Source organism: Trachurus japonicus, chromosome 19 (assembly GCF_045865225.1).
Source record: "Trachurus japonicus isolate A0001 chromosome 19, Traja_1.0".
Classification (NCBI taxonomy): domain Eukaryota; kingdom Metazoa; phylum Chordata; class Actinopteri; order Carangiformes; family Carangidae; genus Trachurus; species Trachurus japonicus.
The window spans coordinates 9,907,141-9,934,019 of record NC_140925.1 but is presented as its reverse complement, the minus strand read 5'-3'; the positions used below and the strand labels follow the sequence as shown (position 1 = coordinate 9,934,019).

Here is a 26,879-nt window from a genome sequence, read left to right as displayed (position 1 = left end):
ATAGGCGTCACAACGGTCGGACCGAGGTAACTGCGACCGCTGCGATGCAGTCAAGCTGATGTGAGCCAAAAATATTTTTAAAAGTTGGTGGGTGCGCTAGACACATATATCAGTTAGTAGTAATAGCTCACGTGATAGGGCAGCTCCTCCAGTAAACTAAACTTGTTGTCAGTCTGGGTTCGAATCCTGCTATAGACCACAAATGTGGTTATGCATTTTCTTTTCTCATCATTATTATGATCACCATATAATATTAGGGCTGTCAACGAATGTGAAAATTAATATTCAAATGTGGCACTCAACAACCGATCACCGTGTTGAGCGCCTCAAATTCGTGCACGAGAATTGATGTAAACCATAGCAACGGGGCGTCACCAGGGCATCACTCTTAGTTTGCTCTTAGTGATTTATCCTTAGTAAGAGTAGGTCTCAGCGGCTTTGTGAATAGCTTTTAAGAAAAAACTCCTACGTAAAAACTTTTAGTGCGAGTTAGGAGCACTCCTAGCGGTAAGATAAAATGCTTTGTGAATACGGCCCCAGGAAAAGAGAGCACTTGCCTTCATGTATCGTGATCTCTGGGCTCTGGAGGAGTCGATGATCTCTCTGAGTCTCTGGGAGAAGGGGTTATCCAGCACTGGTAGACTTGTCTGAAACAGAAGAGGCATTCAGACATCACAGATTAATACAATTAGGCAGATTAACTCAATTTAATTAATCAATCAAACAAATCACAAATGGATCATAATTTAATAATATTGAGATTACACAGTCTGACACCAACACAAGTTCACAGTAAAATCAGCAAATGATACAGATAGATGCTACTGATCAATCAAAAACAATGGGAGATGTTTTGTAAATTTACTTTTTTCTACTGGAATTCAACAGTTTTTTCCGCCTAATGTATTAAAATTAAACATTATGTTGCTAAATAAGTAAATATAAGATGGTTTGTTGGTTTCTAAGTTTTAATTTTATTGTAATGAATATTGATGATGATGACAGGTCTAACTGATGAACCGCAGCATGCTGTGGTTTAGAGATGAGTTTGGCCTCATACACACACACACACACACACACACACACACACACACACACACACACACACAGCAGGATTAAACCGTCAGCAGCTCACCGAACCAACATGACAGTAAATCTGTTTCCTCTCACTCACCATGCTCGCGTCGATCTGGCTGAAGCTCGGCGTGCCGAAGATGTTGAGCAGCAGCTCCTGCTGAGCGCTGGCGCCCACCCACAGGAAGAGGTGCAGCCCCGTCTCCAGGAGGTAAACGCCGCCCTTCGACAGCCGCTCCTCCGAGTCCCTCACCGCCACCGGCAACGACCCGCTCTCCAACTTCATCTGGAAAGTTGAAAGTGGCGGGACAACGTTAACTCAACATGTTCGTATTGTTGCCTGCTGATCAAACGGCACAAGTTTTCCTCCGACGAAGATAAGGCAGCTTTATTTATAAAGCACCAAGGGGCAAATCAATGTAATTAAAGCAGAAGTAAGCGATCCGGTCGTTTTGGCTAATGCTGCGTTCCAGGCAGGCTTTTGAAACCGTAAATTACAGCTTCAAGTCACGACTTACGACTTTGTAGCGTTCCAGGCAACCCACTCGTGTTTTTCCGACCTGTTTTACCTGTGAAAGTCACTATAACGGCCACTCGTAACTTCCAACCCGTGAACTCGTACCAGATCGAACTGGTACGACTTCACAGGTCGGAAAAACGCGAGTTACGGGTTGCCTTGAACGCACCATAACATCTTGTCAGCCGATGGAGTTAGCAGCCCTCACCCTCGTCACCACATTCACGCGCATCCCTTGGCTGCACACACAGCCCTTCATGCCGTTCTCTCTCCTCATTGGATAAAAATTGTAGGATACGAGAAAAGTTTTCTCCTGGGCTCAGAGCAGAGCAGAGTGACTGACAGACCCGTGTTTCGGTCCAAACACTCTATGTAAGTGATTGCTGTCGGAAGTTATAACTATTTAAGACTTATATTAACACAAAAATATCGCTTACTTCTGCTTTAACATAAAAACAAAACATTTAACAGTAAGAATTGGACACGGAAAAAAACATACAGTTTTAAAAAGTTCAAATAAAACCCAAAATAGTAAAAATTGGGAAAAATACAATAATAAAATAAAAACTAGCCTAAAATAAACATAAAATATGAGTTTGCAGCATGAAATACTGATTTGTATTAAAACCAATAAGAAGACTTACAGTGCAAATCCAAACAAAGTGGAAAATTAATCTATTAACACAATATAGAAGTAGACAAATGTGAAACTGACTATGTAAAGTACACTGTCTCCAGTGTGTGTGTGTGTGTGTGTCCTCACCAGTGGCAGCAGGCGGGGGTAGAAGAAGAGGTGTGTGTCGGTCACGTCCATGCAGCTGATGAGCTGCCTCAGATAAGCTCGGTCGTCCAGCGAGACGTCGGCTCCCGGCAGCAGCACGTCGCTCTTCAGCACGCAGTTCAGGTAAACGGGCAACAGCTTCATGCACTCTGGTAGGATCAGCTGGAGGGAGGAGGAAATAGATAAATAAAAACAAGGAAACATCTTTAAATACCTGAATACTGCATGATGGATATACATGTTTTGTTCTGTCTAAATTTGTCGGAAACTGTTAATTTATGAAAGGAAGGAAAAATAAGATGAAGCTTCAGCCTACACTTTTTAGTGTTAGTAACATGAAATGGGTAAATTAGAAATAAAAAATCCCACTCCTCTGGCTCCACCTACAGCCTGTTATAGTATATGAAAAAAAAAAAGTCCCAGAAGTTCTTCGACTTTCCCACTGCTGCTTTAATCAACACATAGCTTTTCTTTTAAAATAACAGTAAATCACTGTATATATTATTTATAGTTAAGTTTACTGTCATTTTCGTCAGAGAGAAGCATCATTTGAGAAGCTACAAGCTGCAAATATTATATATCATATAATATATAACTAAAACTACAATGATGTATCAGTTCATTAGTCAATAAATAATCTGTCATGTGCTTTAATTCACTAGTTTTTCCAGCTCTTGATCACATTAGTATCATTTTACAAACCTGATCCAGCATCACCTGCTGATGAAAGCGGCGAGACGAGGTTGAAAAAGTGAAACTTCTTTAATTTTCTAATGAACTAAACTGGAGTTTTAAGTTTCTCTGAGGCCTGAGACTCAAGTTGAGAAAATGAGGATCGAGGAAGAAGAGAAATGAAGAACAGGAAACCAGAACGGAGGCTGCTGCTGCTGGTGTGGCGTACCTGACCGGCCGACGAGGGGCTCGCACAGTTCTTCCGGTAGCAGGCCAGAATCTGAGCGCACTGGTTGATCAGAGTGTCTCTCACCGCCTTGGTGGGATTATTCAGGACGCCACGGAAAGCTGCAACACACACAAATACACACACAATTTAACTGACAGCCACAAATGATTAATGGTATAAAATACATTCCTTATTGTTGTTAGATGGCTTCACTGATCTCTACAAACATATTTCATTCATAAATGTGATGAGAAGTAGATTGAGAGAAGTTTGCAGCCCCATCTCCATCTCCACTTTTCTTTTTAAAACCATTTATGACACTTGTTTTGGTTCTGCAGTCCGAGCCGTCCTCCTCACCATATTTGGAGAAGTAGTTGATGATTGTGTCGGTCTCACAGTTGCGGTAGAGGTCGGCCAGCTGAGAGCAACAGTTGACGGCCATGTTGTGGACCCGGAGACGCCTCTGTCCGCTGCAGCTGGTGTAGAGCACGGCGCACTACGGGGACACAGATGTGACAAACAGCACGTCTGATAAATGAACTGACTGACTGACTGAGGGGTTTCATTCATTTATACATGGACATGGCTGTTTGGAAGAAGTCAAAGCTACAACTACCCAACAGGACACGGTTTAAAATCTAAACACAGTGAACTCTCGAATAAAGTCTCAATGAGAAGCCGGGTCTGTTTCTATTTCTTGTTCTTGTGAATAAACAAAACCTCTCAAAGCCGACGACCGCCACTTTGAACAGTTTCTAAGCTGTTTAATTCGTGCAAGAGTTCTCAATGGGCCTGACAAGTTATTAATACAAGTTTTCGAGTTTTCAAGGTGATCGAGCATTTTCTGTGGCAGCTCCTAAACTGTGGAATGAGCTACCATTAGAAATAATACCTACTTTTAAAGCAGAAGTAAGCGATATTTTTGTGTTAATATAAGTCTTAAATAGTTATATCTTCCGACAGCAATCACTTACCTTGAGTGTTTGGTCTGAAACAAGGGTCTGTCAGTCACTCTGCTCTGCTCTGAGCCGAGGAGAAAACTTTTCTTGTATCCTACAAGTTTTATCCAATGAGGAGAGAGAACGGCATGCAGGGCTGTGTGTGCAGCCAAGGGATGCGCGTGAATGTGGTGACGAGGGACGAGGACTGTTATGGTGCGTTCAAGGCAACCCGTAACTCGTGTTTTTCCGACCTGTGAAGTGGTACCAGTTCGATCTGGTACGAGTTCACGGGTCAGAAGTTACGAGTGGCCGTTATAGTGACTTTCACAGGTAAAACAGGTCGGAAAAACACGAGTGGGTTGCCTGGAACGCTACAAAGTCGTAAGTTGTGACTTGAAGCTGTAATTTACAGTTTCAAAAGCCTGCCTGGAACGCAGCATTAGCCAAAACGACCGGATCGCTTACTTCTGCTTTAAATCACGTCTTAAAACTTACTTTTATTCTTTGGCGTTTAACTCATGAGCGTGAGAGTTGTGTGATCTCTGTTGTTGTTTGTCTTTCTATTATCATTTTATTGTATTTTTAATCGTTTAATGGCTCTTATTTTATTCCTTTTTTATTGTTATTTTAAATTTATTAATTCCTTTTTATTCTTTTTAAATTATTGTTATTATATCTTTATTTTTAATCCTCGTTTTGGGCTCTATGTCTTTTATGTAAATCACTGTGCAGCACCTTGGTAAACTTTTGGATTGGAATGGAAGTTTTTCATCCGGTCGTGTTGTTCGGCCCGGCTCGCTCCGAACTCTGACTGACCTACGGTCACGATCCGTCTCTTTCCTTCTTTTACTATTTTATAACAGTAATAGAACGATTTCAGAGTATTTTCCATCTTTGCTGAGCATAAGATTTGTTCAAAATTAAATAAAAGCCTGTCTCTAATAAGCCGAGTCAGTTCGGCAGCTGAAGCAGATAAAAGCCCCGGGCCGCTACGGGACATTTCAAAAGGATTTTTTTTTTTGTCCCACAGTTAAACGTGCACACCTGCATGAGCGCCCCCGTCTCCTCGCTGAGCTTGTCGTCGTGTTTGAACTCCACGGTGATGGCCTTGTCGCAGTCCAGACCCGCCAGCTCCACGTCTGTAGTGTTGCTCATGAAGAAGGAGCCGAAGAAGTCTGTCGCTCGGATACCTGAAGGAGGAGGAGGAGGAGGAGGTTATATTTCCTTCGCATAATCTGATTATTATTGTCGTTATTTGTTATTTTTGAGGGGAGGGGGAGTCTCACCTGTGCTGGTTCGCACCCTCATGACGGCGTCGAACCCGACTAGTTTCTGGACGTCTCGCCTGAGGTCGTTGAGGAATCGCTCCTGATCTGACTGAGCCTGTAGGACAAAGACGATGAGACACACCGATGAGAAACGTCTTTATTTAGCTACAGGACAAAATAAATAGGGGGTGATAAATAAAAATAATCGTTTCAAAGATGCATCGAGATCCTTAACAGGACGTTTCTGAATCAATTTTTAAATTCAAATAATGATGATGTTGATCACATACAGAGACAGTGATTTATTTTAACCCTCCTGTTGTCCTTCTGGGTCAAATTGAGAATTCCCTTCCTCCTTCCTTCCTTCTTTCCACAATCCTTTTTCTCTTCCTCCCTTTCTTTCTTCCTTCCCTTCGTCCTTACCCCTTCTTCCTTCCTCTTTTGATCCAATTGATCCTCTATCTTTCTTTCCTTCCTTTTCCCCTTCCTTCTTCCTTGAACAAATCTGTTCCCTGCCTCCATTTTTCTTTCCTTCCTTCCTTCCTTTTTCCTTTCCTTCTTTCCACAATCCTTTTTCCCTCCCTCCCTTCCTTCTTTCCTTCCTTCCCTTCGCCCTTACTTCTTCCTTCCTTTTTGACCCAATTGACCTAATCTGTCTCCATCTATCTTTCCTCCCTTTTTCCCTTCCTTCTTTCCTTCCTTCTTTCCCTTCGTCCTTTCCTTCATCCTTCCTTGACTCAGGTGGACAGCAGGAGGGTTAAAGCACAATGCCAAGATTTACCCTTTGTTTTTCCAGACTCCAGGGAAACTGCTGTATTGTGGAATTGCATTTACATTATATTCTCTATTTTGTTTTATGTAGATCAAAAGTCATCATATTTATCTGACTATTTACGTTAATTAAGGAAAAAGCCATGTGTGACAACATAGAAAATTGAGTATGTGATGCATCAAAATACATCGAGATGCATCGTATGATCGAATCGAACCAAATCGTAGATGATGCGCACCAATAAAAATAAAGGTGGAGACTTCCTCTCACCTGGAAGTAGGTGTATTTGTAGACCGAGCCTCCGGTGGAGACGGGGACGACCCCTAACGTGGCGACGTCCACGTACTGGTTGGGGAAGAGGAAGAGGTCGACGCAGCAGCCCTGGGCGACACACTCCTTGGCGAGTGTGTTGTAGAAACCCACCTGAGGCTGAAACAGCGACTGAGAGAGCAAAGACAGAGAGAGAGAGTGTTAGTTTTAAAAGGAGCTGCTTCCAACAGAGACGAGTTAACAACACGGTGCAGCTCCGGTGTTTCACCTTCTCCTTATCTGTGCCGATCAGCTTCTTGTCTTCTCTGTTCTTTAATTTCCCAGGAGCCTCGGCGATGGGCAGAGAGGTGTGAAACATAAACAGCTTCCCAGCGCAGTCTGCAGCCTGAGAGGACGACACACACACACAGAGAGACACACACACACACAGCATACCAGCCTTTATTAGTCGTGTCAGCAGCTCTCTGTGGGTCTGCGCTCACGTTTCCAAGTGGATTAAGATCCATCTGCACATTTTCAGTCGGAGAATTTCAAACCTTTGCAGCCGACAGGAAGCTCATTATATCTTAGTGCTGTAAGTGTCAACCTGTCACATTTAAACGTCACATGATCTCTCAGCTCTTTGTTTCAAACTTTAAGAAGCAGGAACTAAAATTAAGGAAAATCTTCTATTTTATTTTTACTTTTTCTGTGTTTCATTTTCAAACTAAATAAATAACATTAAGCATTGCAGCAGGGTTTTGCCTAAATGTACTTCAATCTCAATCAATTCACTCTGTAATTCAGGTAAAACTGTTTTCTTTGACTCCCTTCTGTCTTCTAAACCAGGGGTCTTCAATGTTTTTCAGGTCAAGGACCCCCAAACTGACAGAGAGATGGAGCAGGGACCCCTACTATATTAAAAAACTTTGTGTATTATATTAAACTGGGTGCATTACCATGTATAAACATAGCTTGTTATTATGTATTCAATACTAAGCTTTTAAAATAACACACAGGTTCATAAATTGATGTTTTTTGTCTAAACGTGTACAGGGTAGCCGTCCCTCTGGCATTTATAATAAGACCTTGTTCTTGTTCACTGATACCGATGTCAACATCAACAATGTCTGTCAACTGCACGGTAATGATACAGACAAGCTATTCAAAATGACGTTTTTATTTGAAATGTAAATGTGGAAACTAAAAAAATATTTTTAAAATTGTCTGATCAAACAAAATTTCCATAATAATTCTTTTATTTCTGGCAAAAAAAAAAGTATTTTGCTGGAGTGGTCAACTCCCCAGGTCCCTACAGTCGACATGTGGATATCGCAGATTTCTGCTCTTGTTTCTGGGAACCACTGCACTCCTCCTTCTCCTGTCGCCTTATTATTAATTTATTTATTTTGCAGTGCTCACTTTTAGTTAGGGGTCGGACTTTTTTTGTTCTGTGCTTCTGTCTTTTGTTCTGTGCTCATAAAGTTGAAAAATAAATAAATGAATGAATAAATAAAATAACATCAAGCCTTTAAAGGGCGTTCCAGACCTTCAGTGCTTCCAGTCCGGCCTGGATCACGGGTCCAAACACCGTCTCCGTCTCCCTGGTGTCTGCAAACATCTCTGGGATCTGGTCCAATAAACTGCAGAGCGAACAAACGTTTGTATCGTTATTAAATGGCATCGATCTCCGTCTATCTCCTCGTGTGTTTTTCTCGTCCCCTCACCTCTCGATGACCAGCCGGCTCTCGTTCACGTTGACCAGGAAGCCGTCCAGCAGGGGCACGAACATGTCCGACACGTCCGACACCACCAGCATCTGGGGCTGCGCCAGGCTTCCCTTCACGTTGTAGAAGTGCAGGACTTTGTTGTAGGTGACGAAACCCACCCGGACCACCGAGTCCATCTCCGGGTTCTCCCTGGACGCAGACACGAGACAGATGAGACGAGAGTGTTTTAACCAAAATACGTAAAAACTCACTCCTTTTTATTTTCCTTTTCTGACTCTCTGCTTTATTACTTCCTCTTTTAAAGGACAATTCCAGGCAAATTCAACTCAGGGGTGTATTTTCATATCATTTTAGGTCTAAAAGAATGAATCTGAAGATTTTCAGTTTAATCGCTCCTGTTTTGCGGTAGTTGCATCTGTCCGCGCATCGCCACGGCAGCAATGAATGGGAGTGGATGTAAGTTCCGCTGTTTAGGCTGTTTACAGCCCTCAAAGCCGCAATTTTTTTCCACAGACAGCGTCAGATGGCGACTCAAACATGCACCGAGAAGTTTATTTACTTCAAGCAAGCCGACATGATTGTAAAACTAGATCTAATTCAAAGTCTCCCGGAGTCTCGCGCAAGCCCGAAGTTGCAGTGCTGGTGTATTCAGATGCAGTAGGAGCTACCGCTTGTGTCATAAACACAGGAATATCAACTCTTTACTTGCTTGAAGTGTACATTTTTTTCCACAGACAGCGTCAGATGGCTACTCAAAGATGCGCCGAGAAGTTTTTTTTACTTGAAGCAAGTAAAGAGTTGATATTCCTGTGTTTATGACACAAACGGTAGCTTTTCCCACTGCTCCTGAACACACCGAGCACGGCAACTGGGTCTCGCGCGAGACTCCGGGAGACTTTGAATTAGATCTAGTTTTACAAACATGTCGGCTTGCTTGAAGTAAATAAACTTCTCGGTGCATGTTTGAGTAGCCATCTGATGCTGTCTGTGGAAAAAAATTGCGGCTTTGAGGGCTGTAAACAGCCTAAACAGCGGAACTTACATCCACTCCCATTCATTGCTGCCGTGGCGACGCGGGGACAGACGCAACTACCGCAAAACAGGAGCGATTAAACTGAAAATCTTCAGATTCATTCTTTTAGACCTAAAATGATATGAAAATACACCCCCGAGTTGAATTCGCCTGGAATTGTCCTTTAAATCCTAACTTTACTCCTTCCTAATCTACTCCATCTCTCCCTTCATCAGCCTTTTTTCCCCCCTCACTGGCTCCATTTATCTCTTCCTCTCTTTCCTCCAGCTTGTGTGTGTGTGTGTGTGTGTTGTTGTTGTGTGTTTGAGCACCTGGGCAGGTAGTCGAGGAGGGTTTTGAGCTCCTGGCAGACGATGTTGACCATGCCGCTCTTCACGGCGTTGTAGGACACGTCGATGAGGAAGATGAAGGCAGGAGGCTGAGGAAGCTTGTTGTTCTGAGGAAGACAAAAAACATGAATGAAGACGAGTGAAAACAGTAAAACATTAACCGCAGCGAGGAGACTTTGGAGCTGCGGCGGTCGGTTTATGTGCTGAAGCAATAAAAAAGTAATTAGATTGTGAATGAGATATTTTCTCTATTTGAGTGTCCCTTTATGATTTTTATAATAATTTATTGTAATCGCTGGTTCAACCGCTGCAGAAAACCAGTGACTGTGTTGTTGAATATTAGGATCCGGATTAAGTGAAAATATGAAATGTTTTTTCTTTTTACAAACACATACATAACCAAATTCTTATTATTCCTATTATTAGAATTTATTATACAAATATGACTTAGATTCATTATGTTCATTTTGTCTTCTTAAATACAAATATGACTTGTTGTGATTGATACTGCCCTGCTGTGTATTACGCATTTAATACTTTGAAACTGTTGATATCTAGTTATGTATTGACCCCTGATGTACTTACTGTTTTTTTTAAAAAAATATATATATTTATTGGGTATTTTTTGCCTTCATTTGATAGCATAGTTGATGTGGGATTCGAACCAGGGCCGACTGCAGCGAGGAATATACAGTAGCCTCTGCACTGAAGTATAATATAGTTTGTGCCCCTGCACTTTATGTTTTTAAATGTTGTTTAATCTTTGATCGTTTTCTGCTGCTGCAGGAGACACAAAATTTCATTGTATATGCTCTTGTGCAATGACAATAAACTAGTCTAATGTTTCATCTTCATCCTTCTTATCTAAATTCTGTGTGCGCCCGGCACAGAGCTGTTACCGATCTGCTGCACATTAAATAAAACTTAGTGAGCTAATGTTTAGTGAGACTCTCGCAGCCTGCAGGCTTTGCTTTTATTTGTTCATTAGATAACAACTGATACTTCCTGCGTCGGCCCTGCAGATCACTGTTAATGGCTTTGTTTATTGCTACTGTATCATTGTGAACTGTAACAAGCTTCTCTACTCCAGAGGTAAACGATCTGTTGTGGACACTTTTATCATTAGGGACAAGGCCTTACCTTACAGTAGTAGACAGTCATTTCTTTTGTAGATCTGTCTTTTATCAGATTATTATTCTTTTTTTATCACTAGTGACCAGATCTCACCTTACAGTAGTCGACAGTGGCCAGGAACTCGTAGCTGCCCAGCGAAAGCTCCGGCCTGTCGTAGCAGTCCACCCTCTTCCCAGTGTGGTCCAGATGCTGGAAGTAATGTGGAGGCACTGCGGGACAAAAAAAAAAAAAAAAAAGGAAGGATACACCTCAATTTTAGAAAAAAACAAAACAAAACATGCAGCTGTTACCTTATCCATTGCATAATCACACAAACACACTCACCCTCTGTGACACAGCTGCAAAACCCACACTGGAAGCGGCGGCCTCCCTCTATGAACTGCATGTAGGGACACATGTAGGCCTTGCAGCGGTTGCACCGGATTGGACCGCCCTCGCCGTGGTCCACCAGGTACGGAGGAGTCTGCCAGATGAAAAAAATCACACTTAAGCTTTTTATTTATTTTTTTCTCTCCTGCCAAAATGATGCAAACGTAAAACTAATCCAGTCTAAATGAATATTGGTTACAAATGCAGGAAATGAGGTCACACAGCCACTCCTCCTCCTCCCTCATCGCTGTGGTTCTGAGACAGATTATCCCAGTGACATTACAGGCATCCCGTGACAACAACTACACATCCGGCTTTGCCCTGAAAACTAATCTTTTTTCAAATCAGGATCAGGGGAAAATAAAAAAATAAAACATTGTCCACCTGTTAGGAAAATCTCAGCAGAGCATGGAGCTGCACTCTGGTACAAACACATGAAACATAGTATTCAATGGTTTAACTAGCCATCAGCCTCCATTAGGGATGTCACGATAATAGATTTTCTTATTATTGTCAGAGAAATAATGACAGTATTTTATGCATTAATTAATTTTACAACACAATGAATGTTTTAAATCAAATATGGTCAAAATATAATTACATTACTAACTATATACGCAACATATTTTACATATCTATTAATATAGGTCATATATACAGTATAATAAGTCATGAAACATCATCTAGAACAAATGTTGAGCTTTATTCTAATTGTTTGTTTTTTCTTACAAATGACACGTTAACATTTACATTCATGACATGCATTTACCTTTACTTTATGTACAAAGCCAAGTTAAATAATAAAAATAAATAAAAAATCGGTTATAATAGTAAACCGCTTATAGCGCTCACACTGACTCTGGACCTTTACATCTAGGCGGAGACAACGGAGAGCGGGTGGTGAGTGGGTGGTGGGATTAGGGATTGACTCACCTCATCTGGCGGCAGTGTGGCGAGGGGCTTGATGACGGCGGCCAGTGGCACTTGAGACTGCTTGGCCATATCGGCGGTGCAAGGCATATTGTAGGCCGTACAGCGAACAAACCTGGGACTGGCGTTCCCTAAACACACACACACGAACCAACACAAACACCTTGCATTAATATCAATGGTATAAATATTAATGGTGGGGGACAGAAGAAACCTGAAGGATGATTCTGTGGTCACAAGTTCAATTCTCTCGAAATGCATGCATGGTGCGAGGGAGGAGATTGTTTCTCTTTGGTCCAATTTTGCTCGGGCCGTACTTGCAGACCCAAACTCTGTAGTTTCATTTATACAAGTGGATATCATTTTTTTCTCATCTTTTCTTTCAGGGGGGGTGGTGACCTGTGGGAGGTTTGGTCTGAGGATGTAATGGCGCATTTCCACTAGCACGGCTCGGCTCGATACGGCTCGGCACGGCACGGCACGGCTCGGTTTGGTTGTGTTTCCATTACAACTGAGTATCACTAGTGCCACCGTGACGTCATTTACACGGCGCCGAGCAACGCTCTAAACTCTGTAAATATATAACTTTAGCAACATTTGAAACATTTTCAGGCGAGAAAGTAGTCGTTTAGATCCCCAACGTGTTGAAAATCTGACAAAATACCAGCTGTTTACAATTTTGTTTCAACGAAGTCGGCGTTACTAAAGCTAGCCGTAGTGAGCAACGCACTTCCGGTTATTTTCACAAAATAAAATACCCGTTGCCTTTTATCATAAGGAAAGCCATTACGATAGAATTGGTGCTTTTACTTTGTAAACAGGAAGTGAACCTACCCTCGCTGTAGCTAACTTTAAACCGCCGTTTTGACTGCTCTCGTCCCGTTAACGGCATTTAACCGTTCAATATGCCTTACCGGAGAGTCTTGCCAGCTCTGAGATCGGCCTGGTTCATTGTAAAACATTTATTTATTGATGTAAATGTGGTGTTTTCTGTGCGTACAGACCCCAAGGCAGTGCTGCTCTTCTGTCTAACCACAAACAAACTTCTGCTACAGCCACAATTGTTAGATTTCATCAATGAGACCAACATTTAAGAGTTTAACCAGCCGGTGGTAAACCTCTAAAAAGCCATCGGGGAAGTTAATTAGCGGTCTGTTCTCCTCGGGGTGACGGTGGTAGGCTGGCCGGCGGAGCACGTCAGGAGCCGGGCTGCTGCCTCTGTGATGTCGCGGTCGCTGCTCGGACCTGGAGCTTCACTTCTCCGAAAAACATCGGGGCAAACTTCTAAACAGCCGTCGTTTGGATAAACTAACCGCACATGGGGATCTAAACAGTTACTTTCTCGCATGAAAAAATATTAAAACTTAATAAAGTCACGTAATAACAGAGCCAGTCTAAATATTAGAAATTCTCTGGTAATAACAGGCTTCAGGCTTCAGCAGGAACATTTCTGTTGTCGGTCGTCGCTTCCAGTGACGACACTCATCGGCCAATCAGTGGAAGGCAGTCGGCTGACGTCACGTTTTAGTAACGCTTCGGCTCGCTTGGAACCAGGGCTGAGGTGATACCAAAAGTGTACCTGGTTGCAGGTACTACGTGCTAGTGGAAACACGCAAATAGCGCGCCGAGCCGAGCCTTACCGAGCCGAGCCGTGCTAGTGGAAATGCGCCATAAGGGAGATGTACATTTGGATCTGGTCTGTACATATTGAATTTATATTTGTTTTGCTGCCATTTTTATAATTGTAGTTTTTCTCTCTCTTTTGTTTGCTCCGTTATTGTTGTGTTTCTTTTGTTTGTTTGCTTCTTTTTGGTTTCTGTTTTTTGTCATGTTCGTTTTTGCTATGTTTATAAACAAAGCTAATCTGATACTTATGGAAAGCCGTTTTAATCATAATCAAATAAATGCATATAACTAAATAAATAAATAATTGTAGCCATGAAATGAGTCCCAAATGAAATAAATTGGATGATAAATAGATAAATGTTTATTCATTTATTTGATTATGATTAAAATGGCATTCCATAGACGCTGAAAGACAAAAAACTGATCACAAAAAAAGGGAAATTAATCAACATCACAACTCGAGATGCTGCCAGACCAAAGTGTGAACCCACCTTGGTCTTTGACCTGAAAGTTGGTGGTGACCAGCGGCGGGGCCTGACCTCTGACCCCTGTGGTGAATGGCTCGGTGCTCTTAGCCTTGTCGTCCTCTATTACCTGGATCTGGGAAGGAGAAGCAGGGGGGGCGGGGGGGGGCAGGGGGTCAAAAATACTCTTAATCCAGAAATGTGTACACTATAAATACACACACGTGTAAGTGCACAGGACACACTGTCCCCAGGTCTCACAACGTCTAAAAGAGGAACATTTAACACCCATGCAGGAGAGGACTTTCTCACACACACACACACACACACACACCTGCAGCTACTAAACACACATGGAAAGTCTGTCGAATCTGTGGACACAAACTTTGTGGTCGAGCCACGACTCAGGTGACAGATGGTGCAGGTTCATGCTGAAGCCGTTTGTGTAGATTCACAGATATGATACGAAAAAACAAAAAAAACAACAACAAATGTCAATGACATCCCCTGAAAATATGTCAGGATTTATCAAGGCATGCCATTAATGCAAGGAATTGTGGGTAAGTCAAACATGTTGCAGGCCAGCATGCACAGCACAGAGAAGGAGTAAGAGGAGAGTGACTCTGAGGTTTTTAATAAACGATAAACTCTAAAAAACTCAAATATTATGAGTTTGTCAACGCTGCGATGATGTGAGAAATATTGTTCATGTTCTCATCTAACTTACACACATCTCATGAAGCTTGACATGTTGTGTAAAGTCGTTATTCAGCCTCTTATTTTTTAGAGATTGAGTGAAAACAGAATGACAGACAACATTTATGCTTAATAAGATAATAATAAAATGTCATTTTAGACTTGTTTTCTACACTAATTTATTATTTTATTCATATATTCTACTGCTTTTGTGAAGCTAAGACTTTGGTAAACCTATTTCAAGCTCCAAAACAGTTCGTCCTCATGACTGAAGGTGTGTGATTTGAAAATTTTCAAAAAAGCGGACTTCAAATCTGAATTATTTCTTTATACGATGCTATAGGACAAAAATGGGCCTCAGAGCAACATAGAGCTGAGATTGTTCTGAATATTTAGACATAAAACACTTGGGTATTGATATATATACTGTATATGTATTATATTATATACATTTTTTACTGGTTGCCATTGCACTTCCAATAATTAAAATGTATTTAATACACTGGCTGCCATTTATTCTCTTCTCTATTCCTTTGGTTATTTGTACGTGGTTTATTGTATTTTATTTATACCTTTACTGCCTCTTTAAGACTTTATTTAATATTTCTGTATTTTTATTCAATGACCAAAAGGTACGTAAGAAGAATTTCACTTGTAATTATATGTGACGAATAAACTTGGGATAAGTACCTTAAAAAGGTGAATCTAAAAATCAAGAAAAAGCCCTTAGACCTCAGAGGGTTAATGTATTTTCCATTAAGCCATAATTTATTGGGCATTAACGCCTAAATATATCAGTTACCAATGTTTTAAATGTGTCTGTGTATATTTCTGGTCCTGGCGGACACAAAAACATTAACACAACATACAACCTAAGTCTAAACTGGTAACTGTTAATGTCACTGACTTTGAGGGGTTAGCAGGAAACAACAGGAGGTGAAAGCTGCGGGTGAACGCGAAGCGAGCTGAGATGACAGAGTGAAGCGGAGGCAGGAAAATGCAGGCACACAGGAAACTTACTGGGCTGGGGATAGCGTCTGGATCTATTCTATGTCTTGATTTCTGCACAGCCGGCATGTCAGACGCTTGCTTTACATTCAAAAGTTTGTCCAGCAAATTGTGCCAAAAACAGGACAAAATAAATAAATAAATACAAAGAGTGAAAAGATAAAAAAAAAAAAGAGGAAGGTGAGAAGAGAGAACCCAGCAAATACTCTGCTGAGCAGCAAGCAGCATTGTTGTTATTCAGACAGAAACTGGTCAGTAGTATTGATTATAGATTAGTGGTATTGCAGACTTTGTGACAGTCAAGTGCATATGTATGGAAGTACATTTGTGTCTTTCTTATTCAATCAAAAGAACAGTCAACTTTTTTTTTTGATCGAATAATAAAGACACAAAAGTACCTATACACTAGTTTATACCAGCAGCCTGTTTGGCAAACATGCTAAGCAGCTATAAGGACACAAAGTGACAATATAACTATTGTGCTGCTGCAGCTGGACAGGTTCATTATAATCAATAACCAGTAGTGAATGTGATGTCGCAGGCTCAGTTGACCCATTTATATGAATTAAGATTATTTTGTTAACATTTCTTAATCCATAAACTACCAACAGAATTTCTCTCTTTCTCATATGAGATCTGACTTTTATGGCAGCAGAAAAATACAGCAAACAACCACATGTCAAAGTCAATTAGAAATGAACTTGTTTTTTCAACGACACCACAACATCGTAACCATGAAGGTCAATGTAAACATGATATGTTCCCTCAGCGGCCACATCATTAGGTACCAGGGTCTGATTCAGCTGCGTGAGATGACCAGTCAACCTCTCGACATTGTTGAGAAGATGTATTAATTTAATTATGCTTATTGCAGAGATCAAAGATCGAGGTGCTGTTGTAGTGGACGGCATTATACTGACAAGTGTCTCTGTTTTTTCCTCTATTCAGATACATGAGGGTAAGAGTGACAAATTGCATATACTTGATGTGAAAGTGAAATCAAAGGATACAGTGTTTCCCCGAGAATTTTTGTCAGGCCCGGCGGTACCCACCGAAAAAACCCCTAAACAGACGAGGTGCGTGACTCTCTATTGGATTAAGGTTGGGATAGAGTAGTCAGTGTAATGGCAGATACTGTTTTAAATATAAAAGGAGTCTCCCACATGCCTGAGCTTTACACTGCTGACTTGTATAAACTGACATGTCCTGTGATTTTCAGCCTACAGTGGAAGAAGCAGGTCTGACGTGCACGAAAAAACAAGCTTGTTGCACCAAACGCGCACCCCTATGGCGTCATCCAGGCGGCCAAAATCACCCAGGCGGCCTTGGCCTGCATGTGTGTAAGTTGTCTGTTGCCCACTTTCTTTTTTTATGTTTTTTCAATAGTGCGATAGTTAGCTCCTACAAACCTTAAACATCCCATAATATGCTTGTGTTCTCAGCAGTGGTTTCAAGCAAAAGCACTATTCGATAATCATCGGGAACTAATAGATTACTTTTCATATAGCACTTCTCATCACAGTCTGCTCCTTGCCGAGTTTACGTTTCATTAGTTTTTGATTTGACAGAGTTTCACACAGAACTTTCTGATGGCTGTAGAAGTCTCTCCATGTTTCTCCTTTTTCTGTGCCAGTAAAACGGGAACATTTACCGGTACACTTTTTCAGACAAGACGCTGGTCTCATAAACTATTTCTTTTTAATTGAACGACTATCTGAATATTTGAAAATCATTGTCCATCCCTAGTACTCACATCATTACAAGGCAATGAAGCAGGCTGACTCGCACACACAGAGGCTCCCAAACAGAAATCCTTATTGATTTCTGAATGAATGGATACGTTGCTTATTTTTGGCATATATATATTTTTTTCTCTCACAATTGTAGGGGAAACACTGAGATATCAAATCTCTGTATCGCATAAAGCAGCAGTGAAGCATGAGTGTGTTTCTTTGCGTCCAAGGGGTGAATCATCAATCAAAAATATTGCGATACATATGGTCCGTTACAGTACAGTCTGGAAATATTGTGTGAGACTTAAGAGAGCCAGCTCACTCTACAGTACACGAGGGGAGCAGCAGATTAGAAACTCCTCTACATCATAACAACAACACCTCGTGACTGTGACATGATTTGAATGGACGTCTCTGACAGTATCAATAAACTCAACCCGACAGGCGTCAGACTGCACAGATGTTCCTAATAAAGTGGCCACAGAGTGAACATGTCACCTTCCCTCACAACGACACACGTCTCAACAACTGATGCGAGGAACAGAAATGATCAGAGATGTGACAGTGTTGATGTTGATGTTGATGTTGTTGGGAGTGTGTGCTCACCGGGCTGGGGATGGCATCCGGGTCGAGTCTTTTCTGTGCAGCTGGAGCCGGAGCCGGAGCAGGTGCAGGGGCTCCGTAGTTTGGTTGCCCAGGATACGGGCCTGCATAGCCGGGCTGAGGGCCTCTCACCTGCCCAAACGCACCTGAAGGGGGGAAAACAGCTGAGCAACGGAGAGAAAAAACAGGTGATATTAGGAACGAAATCAGTAAAATGTCCGATATGAGATGCAATAAACAAGCAAATATTCAGGTTGTGCATATTAACACGCCAGCGCCTGTAGTGGCGCTACACACAAATACAAACAGACAAGAAGAAGAGTGGAAAATCTGTCGACTAAACACAAGAAGTCGCGCCAGAACAAATATGATGATCCGATTCCACGGGGACGCGTTTTGTAACCTCAGGTTACAGGTCTGAGATGCGCTTGTAAATAAAACTTACGGCTAAATTCCACCAGATGCGTGTGCGTCGCATGTCCGCTCCGGCACGGATACGTTTCAATTGTAGTCAACAGGGATGCAAACGGGTCAGGACCAAAAAAGAGAGGAATTGTCTGGCGGGGGGGGGCTCACCATTAACAAATAATTACATTACAATATCATGGAAAAGTCCATTTCCAGTAGGCTAGTTCAACCCCAACCAAGTATTGGGTGCATATAGATGGACATAGTTTTCAGAAGGCCAACATTTCTATATTAAAAATGCTTAAAAAAAAAAAAAATCCTTTGTAATATTTCAATTTTGGAGATACTGAATTTTAGGTCTTCACTGAATGTTAGTCATAATTATTACTATTAAAATAAACTGAATAAATAAAGACATGGGATGTTTCATTCAGTGTGTAATGGACATATAGGCCTATATAATGTGTTAGTTTCACTTTTTTAATTGTGCATGTCCGCGGTGCACAGCTCCACAGACATGCACGGGGGAAAAAACGGCGTCGCCGTCGCATCGAATGCACACGGATACGCGCCGCTTTGGGTAACGAGCGCGCACAGAGCAGCTCGTATGGGGAAAGGAAATCGTGTACAAAATACAAAACAAAACACCCGGTTTATTTTCAAAATAAAATAAAATACACCGTGTTTACGGCGGATCATATTTCCCACACTGCACCTTGAAAACGTTGTAATGGACCGAGGCTGGCCTGAAGTCAACAGGTCAAAGGCTTTTCAGAAACCATTTCACCTCGTTGACACCATGAACGAGGAGATACTGATTGTAAAATCACAGACTAGGCAGATCAACAGGTCAGCTCCGAGCTGTTTTCCTACTACTCCTCTGGATTAAAGGGATAGTTCAAAATGTTGGCAAACTGGCCCATTGCCATAATCCCTATAGTTTTAGGAGTAGGTTCGTTACCTTTAATTGTCGGTGCAAGATATTTTTAGAACGGCGGAGCAGAGCCGTGAGCTGCTCAGAGCTACGTTACGGAGGCTAATTTTTTTCTTGGTTTCCCTCATCAAACTCATCAAATACACAATCCAACAACTCCAAAACGCTCTGGTGGACAAGTTGTGAGCTGCACATTCACCACACTATGAGATAATAACAGAACGTTACCAGACAGAGTTGTTTTAGAGGGAAATTCATGCAAAACCGCTGATGCACCCGTTCCCGTCGGAAGCAGATTTTCGACAAGGCTCTCCATTTGCCTCAAAAAACAACTATATTGCACGATTACGCATGATCTCCTGAGTCCCACAGTGCCCATCACAAATGCATTCGGTGGGTGTTGATGGACGGCGGAGCACGGAGCAGAGACACAGTGCAGCCGTTCCGCAACGGATCCGCATCCAGTGGAATTCCGATGTTACTCGCAATCGCATTTCAGGCAACCTTTACGATGCGTTTATCGTGCATGTTGACACTGTGATCACGATGAAAGTAGGATTAATCGGCAATCGGGCAGCCCTAGTTGACAGTAATCCACTCAGCGTCCACTCAGCAGCAGGTTTTCTCACCGTTCTGCTGCGAGGGGTATCCTCCTCCCTGCATGCCGGGCTGAGGTGGGGGCTGCTGCAGGGGCCCGGGATGCCCCGGATGCCCCGGCGGGCCCGGGGGTCCGGGGGGCAGGTGGTTGCTCTGAGCCACGGAGCCGGGGGGAGGAGGCATCTGAGCTCTGGGAGGAGGTGGACCTGAGTGATAAGGAGGCGGTTGGGATGGAGGGGGCTGCTGCTGGGGCGGCATGGGGCCTGGGTACTGGCCGGAGGGAGTTGAGGTCGGGGGTGGAGGGAAAGGTCCGGGCTGAGAGGAGGAAGGAGGAGGAGCGGCTCTGGGTGGGAAGGAGCCCTGGGCGGCGGAGAGAGGAGGAGCGGGAGGACCGGACATGAAGGAGGCGGGCTGGCTGACGGGTGGAGGTGCAGAGGAGAAGGGGGGCTGCTGGGCCGGGGGGAAGGACTGCTGCGGCTGCGACGCCGCCGGAGGAGGAGGAGGAGCGGGCGCTTGGCTGGGAGGAGGCGCGGGAGCCGAGTAGGAGGATGGAGGAAAGTTTTGCTGATAGGAAGAAGAAGGAGGAAGCGGCGGCTGCTGCTGCTGCTGCTGTTGCTGCGGCGGCGGCGCGGAGGAGGTGAACTGCTGCTGTTGAGAGGTAGGGGGGAGAGAGGAGCTGAATGGCTGCTGAGAGGGAGGCGGTGGGCCTCCGTAGTATTGCTGAGAAGGTGCTGCAGGGGGGCCGCTGGGGGGGAGCGGCTGGGCGGGGGCGGAGGACGCAGGCGGAGGAGGGGCTTGGGTGTAGGAGGGCTGAGGCGCAGCCGAGTAGGGGGCGCTGACGGGAGGCTGGGAGCTGTGAGGGGGAACTGAGGAGAGAGAGAGAGAGAATGACAGTGTGAATGTCTCCATCAGGACATTAGATTAGATTTAAAAGGGATAGTTCAACATTTTGGGAAATTCGCCCAATGCCATAATCCCTATAGTCGTAGCAGTAGGTTCATTACCTTTAATTAATTATCAGTGCATGTTGTTTTGAGATCTGCGGAGCAGAGATGTGAGCTGCTCAGCAAACACAATGGAGGTGAATGGTCCCTCATCAAACTCATCAAATACACAATTCAACAACTCCAAAACGCTCTTGTGGACAAGTTGTGACCTGCACATTCACCACGCTATGAGATAATCATGTAACATTACGACACATGAAGCAAATACTCTGAACTACCTGCACTTTTGAAATCACGCCTCCCAGTAGCCGTGTCTGGAATGTAGTTCTGGCTACATTTGCCTCGAAAACAACTCTGTCTTGTAACGTTACATTATTATTTTATAGCGTGGTGAAATGTGCAGGTCACAACTTGTCCACGAGTTGTTGGATCGTGTATTTGATGAGTTTGATGAGGGACAAGGAACCTGTACCATTCACCTCCATTGTGTTCACTGAGCAGCTTGCGTCTCTGCTCCGCCATTCTAAAAATAGCTTGCACCGATAATTAAAGGTAATGAACCTACTGCTATGACTGTAGAGATTACGGCAATAGGCGAATTTGCCAAAATGTTGAACTATCCCTTTAAGCACAGTATAACTCCATCCATATTTACCATATCCTGGTCCGGCTGGGGTCGGCGGTCCAGAGGTGATCTGCATCCCAGTCATCTGGTTAGTGACCTGCTGTAGGGCGCCTGGGGGCCCGTAGTGTTGGGGGTAGCTGGGGTGCGGCCCGGACAGGTTCACCGCTCCCTGGTTGTATGACTGAGGTGCAGCAGGCCTGGGAGGGGGGGAAAAAAAATCATTTTAGTGTGTTTACATAAACTCAACCAGGTGAGAGTCGTCCTTTGGCGGTTAAACTGAGTTCTTAAGATTAATCTAAATAAACCTGGCTGCATATTGGAGGTGGAGGATTAGAGACACTGGGTTCCTGCTTCCTGTTTACATTGGCTCGTGCATACCGGAGCATGTGACGCAAAACACTTGTCTGTGCAGAGATCACTGCTGATGCTGATTTTTTTTTAACCATTTGTGCAAATGGCCCAGATTTTCAATGATTTTATACATGGACACATGTGCAGGATTAAAACCTGAGCAATTTAAGGAAAGAAAAGGATCATCTCTTTGATTTAAAGCAGACCCCATTTTGACAAAACAAATTTCTGGCGACCCCGTCAATCAAGATGCGCCAGCTCGGATATTTTTGTATGCTGCATTTTAATTGAACTCGATTTATCTTAGAGAAAGTGAAAGTATAGAATACAGTTGTTTAAGATTGTGTGTGGTGTTTTTAATCATAATCATAATTTAAAAAAGAATAATAATTAGTTAAAAAAATATTTTTATCAGTAATTTTTTTTATCAATTACTTGACATTTCAGGCGACCCCATTTGAATTTCAGGCGACCCAACATGGGGTCCCGACCCCAAGGTTGAAAAACATTGATTTAAAGTCTGACAAACTGAAAACAACATATTGTTTTTAACTACAGCAGACAACGGTGCATTAGAGAAAAGTGGCTCAACTATTCTATCTCTTCTTTGTGATAAGAACTTTTCTGCTTTAATCCAGGACTTATCAGGCCTCTGGTCTCTTTGCAGCACCTGATTTTATTTACCTGCACACAGGTAAACAGGAAAACTCTGAACATGAGCTGCTTTTACAGCTCCCGTTTTTCCCTATGTACATTTCCTGCGCTGTGCACCTGCTGTTTATTATGATCCATCAGCTGTCTCTTCACATGCATCACATCCAGCGTGCGTCTTTGTGTAATTTGCTTTGGTTGTTTTTCCGCCTATCGCTCCTAACTAAACCACATGAAAGGAGGAGTAGTAGTAGTTAGCGGAGCACCGACTCCTGAGGCTTCAGACAGTCTCGGCGTAGTTATCTCGAGTCTTTAAATGGATTCTGTCAACTGCTTCAGTGAGCTGCAGGGAGAGAGCTCTCTGCAATTTGAATAACCTGCTGCGAGTGAATGCGCCGCAATTTGGTTTGGAAATGTTAAAAAAACGCCTACAAGAATGTCACACCTGTCTGTAGGTTGGTTAAATAACAAAAACAGAGTCAGTGGGTATGTTTCGCTAAACAGAACAAACACAGATGCACATCGTGTAATCACCTGGGCGGCGCCTGCGTCATAGCTGGGGGTCCGTTCTGTATTTCTCCTTGACTGTGACTGTACTGATTATACGGTTGAGGCGCTGACACCGGCGGGGGTCCAGATGTGGGCGGACCCCTGGCAGGACCTGAAAACGACGAGACGAGAGATTACACACACACACACACACACACACACACACACACACACACACACACATACCTGCTGCATGGAAGAAAACGCTGAATCTGAGTCTTTGCAATGAGGCACGGCTGGTGTAGCAAGCTAAACATGACTATAGGACTCTTTTTAGAGCTGATTTCAAAATTTTACCTCTGGAGTTTGATTCATATTAATTATTTTTTTAATTAAATGTATCTATACATTATATAACCTACATAAAAACAATAAAAAAATAGTTAAATTAAACACTGTGCAAGAGAGGTGGAAGCCAAAAAAAGGCTTATGAAAATACCTCCCCTATGTAAAAACAACAGTGGTGGTCTTCAAAGTCAAAAAAAAGATGGTAATACAGAAATTCATAACATTAAAAACGAGAGAAAAGAGAGATTTTGCTATAAAGTGCTATAAATCTTTGCTAAAGAATGATTTTTTCAGTTGTTTTTTGAACAAAGCCAATGTAGATATCGATTTTAGTGATGTAGATACGTAGATTGCTCCATAGTGAATATCAAAGCATCAAACTGCATTATTGTAGGAATGTTTTAAAACATCTTTATATCTATATAATAAAAAAAAGTGAAAACTCTGCTAATAAAAAGGTTAGTAGTAAGTGGGCTGCTATAAATAATTGTATCCAACTCTAAAGTGCTTCTGCTATTGTTTCCTGAGAAAAAGGTTGTGGCAGCCAGATTAATGCCTGTAGCTAGAGAGAGGACTCGATGATTGCAGAGCATGAGGAGTGTGAAATGAGTTGTGAAGAAGAGAGGAGGCAGTTACCTAAGTCAAGAGGAGAGGAGAGGTCAGAGACTGGGTTGGATGCCACAGCCTTAGAGGGAAAGCTTGTGAAAGGAGAATAACCTGAAATACAAGAGAAGAGGGGAAAAGGGAGGCAAATACGGACAGACAGATGTGAGGGAAGAGCGAGAAGCAACGTGAGGAAATGAGAGGGCAGTTCAGACTTAGATTAGATTAGTATGCTCTCTCCCACACACACACATCCATCCGAACTGGGTTTCACTCTTTCAGATGCGTGTTTACCTTGCGGTGGGACCCCGGGCTGGTACGCGGAGGCAGGGCCGTTGTAGGGCGCGTAGGGGGCCGGGTAGCCGCCGTCCAGGGGAGCGTAGCCCGGCTGGGTGTAGCCCGGCTGGGGCTGGCCGTACGGAGAGGCCATTGGAGTGTGCTGGTTTACATTCATCCTCAGTTCATCCCTAAATCTGGACAGAAGGGAGACACCGTCGTAAGTGGACTCGTTAACCAATCAGGACTTAACGTTATTACCTTTTTTATACATACAAGATACAAACTGAGATTTAGCAACTGAGACACCTGGAGTATAAACACATGCGAGTCGATGAGGAAATGTTAAAAACAATAGCAGCTCTTGAGAGATTGAGGACAACCTTACATGGCAGATAATTGATAATTAGAAATAGAAATAATTGTTAACGCTTTAAATAAAAAGAAGATTCCTCTAGCTATTGTATAGTTTCTTATGTTTTTGACAGAAAACAAACATGCAGACAGAACTGAAGACAGCTCTAAGCAGACGAACTTGACAGAGACCGACAGAGCAGATCATAAACTAACAAACAAGACCAAGAAACACACTCTGAAAGTTGTATACAGCCACAAATACAACTTTCTTATGACATCAAAATGTCCTCATTTGGTGACAACACCTTTATTGGCTTTTAGGCTAGTGTTTGCCATGGCCACACCCTCAGATTACAAACTGTTGAGTGTACACACCCACACACACACACACACAGTGAGCAACAATAAATGCTACTGTATACATGACAAGTCACTTTAACCTACAGCAAAACTTCAACCAACCAGTGTCAATAATTTATAGCGAAACAGACACAAACCACGAGACTTGTAACTAAACCGTTCTCAGGTATGATGGTGAAATTAAAAGCCTGATGGATGTGAGTGAGTGAGGACAGTGTGTCATGTGTGTGGTGTGCACTCATGCAGAGTAAAACGTGAACAACCAGAGTTATGACAAGGCCCTATAAAGTATCTCAACTTTGTGTGCTGTGTGTGATTACTCCTTAGATTTCATATGACAGTTTAACCCTTGATGACACGGGGTGACACACAAGTGGCATAGTTTGTTCTCTTCCCCTTGACCTGTGTGGAGACTGGCCCGGCCGGACCTACACTATATGACAGGCTGATGAGTATCATCTAACAGACAAACACGGACTAAACGAGCGGGGCCTTTGAATAATTCAGCAGTGCAGGTGCCACAACGAGAAACACAATCGCTGGGGCCGTACAGCTATTTACAGGGCTCCAGACTGCCCCTACATGGTAAAATTGGAGACAGTGCAAGTACATTTTTCATCTATTTGCACATGTGTAACCAGTAATGTTGCTGTTTTTGGTGAAACATGCAAGAATCTGTTAACAGTATCTGTCATTACAGGTGTCAGGCTGACAATGTGTGTGAGGGTTGTAAATGAAAAGGAAATGTGAATATTTGCTTTGCAAGTCGATTTACAGCGTGTGGCCCTACATTTTCTGCTTGCACCCCTAAAATATTAAGTTTTTTACGTAAATAAAGTTAGTCTGGAGCCTTGTATTTAGTGAGTCGGGCCTATAGCGAGTTGACCCACATCTGCTCTCCCTTGGTTGAGGCTGAGGCTGGAGCACATTTAGGGGAAGTGGGTTAGCAGTTTCGAAATCATTTAGGATGACAGACATTTAAAAGACGAATCAATAACGTGTAAAAAAAGAAGTGTGACAACAGGAAAAGAAAAGGAAAAAAAGCTGGAGCGGTGCGGTGTGTGTGAACGGGATCAAAACCTCAGTGCCGCATTACAGTTAGCTCGCTAACGTTAGCAACACAACATGTCAGCCTCCGTTAAAAAAAAAAAAACCCTCAAAACACACAAAAAAGACACACGTTTAAAACAAACCAACACGTTTTCATTAAAAAAAAACCCTTCATCAGTCATGTGGTATAACTTCTCTTGTTGATAATAATGCTCCTAGCCGATGACAGCAGCAGTAGCAGCAGCAGCGGTGATGGTTGAATCAGCTGAGCCCGGGGATCGACACAACCGGAGCTAGTAGCAACAGTTAGCGGCTAACGGCTAAGCTAGTTAGAAACCTCCATGTATCTCAACGGGCGATGCTAGCCGTGTGTTAGCATTAGCTAGCATGAGCTAACGTAGCAAGCAAAAAAAAAAAATCCACCAAGCCTCCTTCTCTTCCTCCTGTCAAACCGGGCCGGTGCTGTCACACAACAAACAACAAACCGTGTCTAATCTAATCTTTAAAAAACCTAACTTACCTCCGAAGGGTCGTGGAGACTGGAGGCTTTTTTTTTTCCTCTGTGCGGGGAGAAATGTGTGTGAAACCCGGCGGTGACCGACAAACTCCGGGGTGTTTCTTCTAATCCCTCCTCGGAGTCAGAAGCGGACATTCAGCGGAACTGCCGCAGCGCTGTGCCACGTCCACATCCGGACACCCGCAGAGGGACTTCCTCCCTCCGCTCA

General features: G+C 43.0%; 1 protein-coding gene across 6 annotated transcripts in view; it reads right to left on the bottom strand.

The window, feature by feature from the left end:
- sec24c (SEC24 homolog C, COPII coat complex component) overlaps positions 1-26,879 on the bottom strand; it is a 29,700-nt gene extending 2,821 nt beyond the window's left edge. The window contains exons 1-24 of one of the 6 annotated variants that reach the window (XM_085762354.1): positions 26,675-26,879; positions 24,406-24,584; positions 24,145-24,225; positions 23,206-23,332; positions 21,700-21,866; positions 20,130-20,963; positions 18,162-18,322; positions 15,835-15,903; positions 14,146-14,254; positions 12,032-12,159; positions 11,054-11,192; positions 10,823-10,938; positions 9,578-9,702; positions 8,231-8,422; positions 8,053-8,146; positions 6,793-6,909; positions 6,525-6,695; positions 5,501-5,597; positions 5,259-5,404; positions 3,631-3,769; positions 3,274-3,392; positions 2,355-2,534; positions 1,175-1,360; positions 558-647 (exon numbers count right to left, since the gene is read on the bottom strand). In XM_085762354.1, coding sequence (XP_085618480.1) covers positions 558-647; positions 1,175-1,360; positions 2,355-2,534; positions 3,274-3,392; positions 3,631-3,769; positions 5,259-5,404; positions 5,501-5,597; positions 6,525-6,695; positions 6,793-6,909; positions 8,053-8,146; positions 8,231-8,422; positions 9,578-9,702; positions 10,823-10,938; positions 11,054-11,192; positions 12,032-12,159; positions 14,146-14,254; positions 15,835-15,903; positions 18,162-18,322; positions 20,130-20,963; positions 21,700-21,866; positions 23,206-23,332; positions 24,145-24,225; positions 24,406-24,565 — 3,747 coding nt within the window. In that variant the 5' untranslated portion in view covers positions 24,566-24,584; positions 26,675-26,879. The remainder of the gene's footprint in view (positions 1-557; positions 648-1,174; positions 1,361-2,354; positions 2,535-3,273; positions 3,393-3,630; positions 3,770-5,258; positions 5,405-5,500; positions 5,598-6,524; positions 6,696-6,792; positions 6,910-8,052; positions 8,147-8,230; positions 8,423-9,577; positions 9,703-10,822; positions 10,939-11,053; positions 11,193-12,031; positions 12,160-14,145; positions 14,255-15,834; positions 15,904-18,161; positions 18,323-20,129; positions 20,964-21,699; positions 21,867-23,205; positions 23,333-24,144; positions 24,226-24,405; positions 24,585-26,674) is intronic. The other 5 variants (XM_085762355.1, XM_085762356.1, XM_085762358.1 and 2 more) reach the window with 5 other exon arrangements.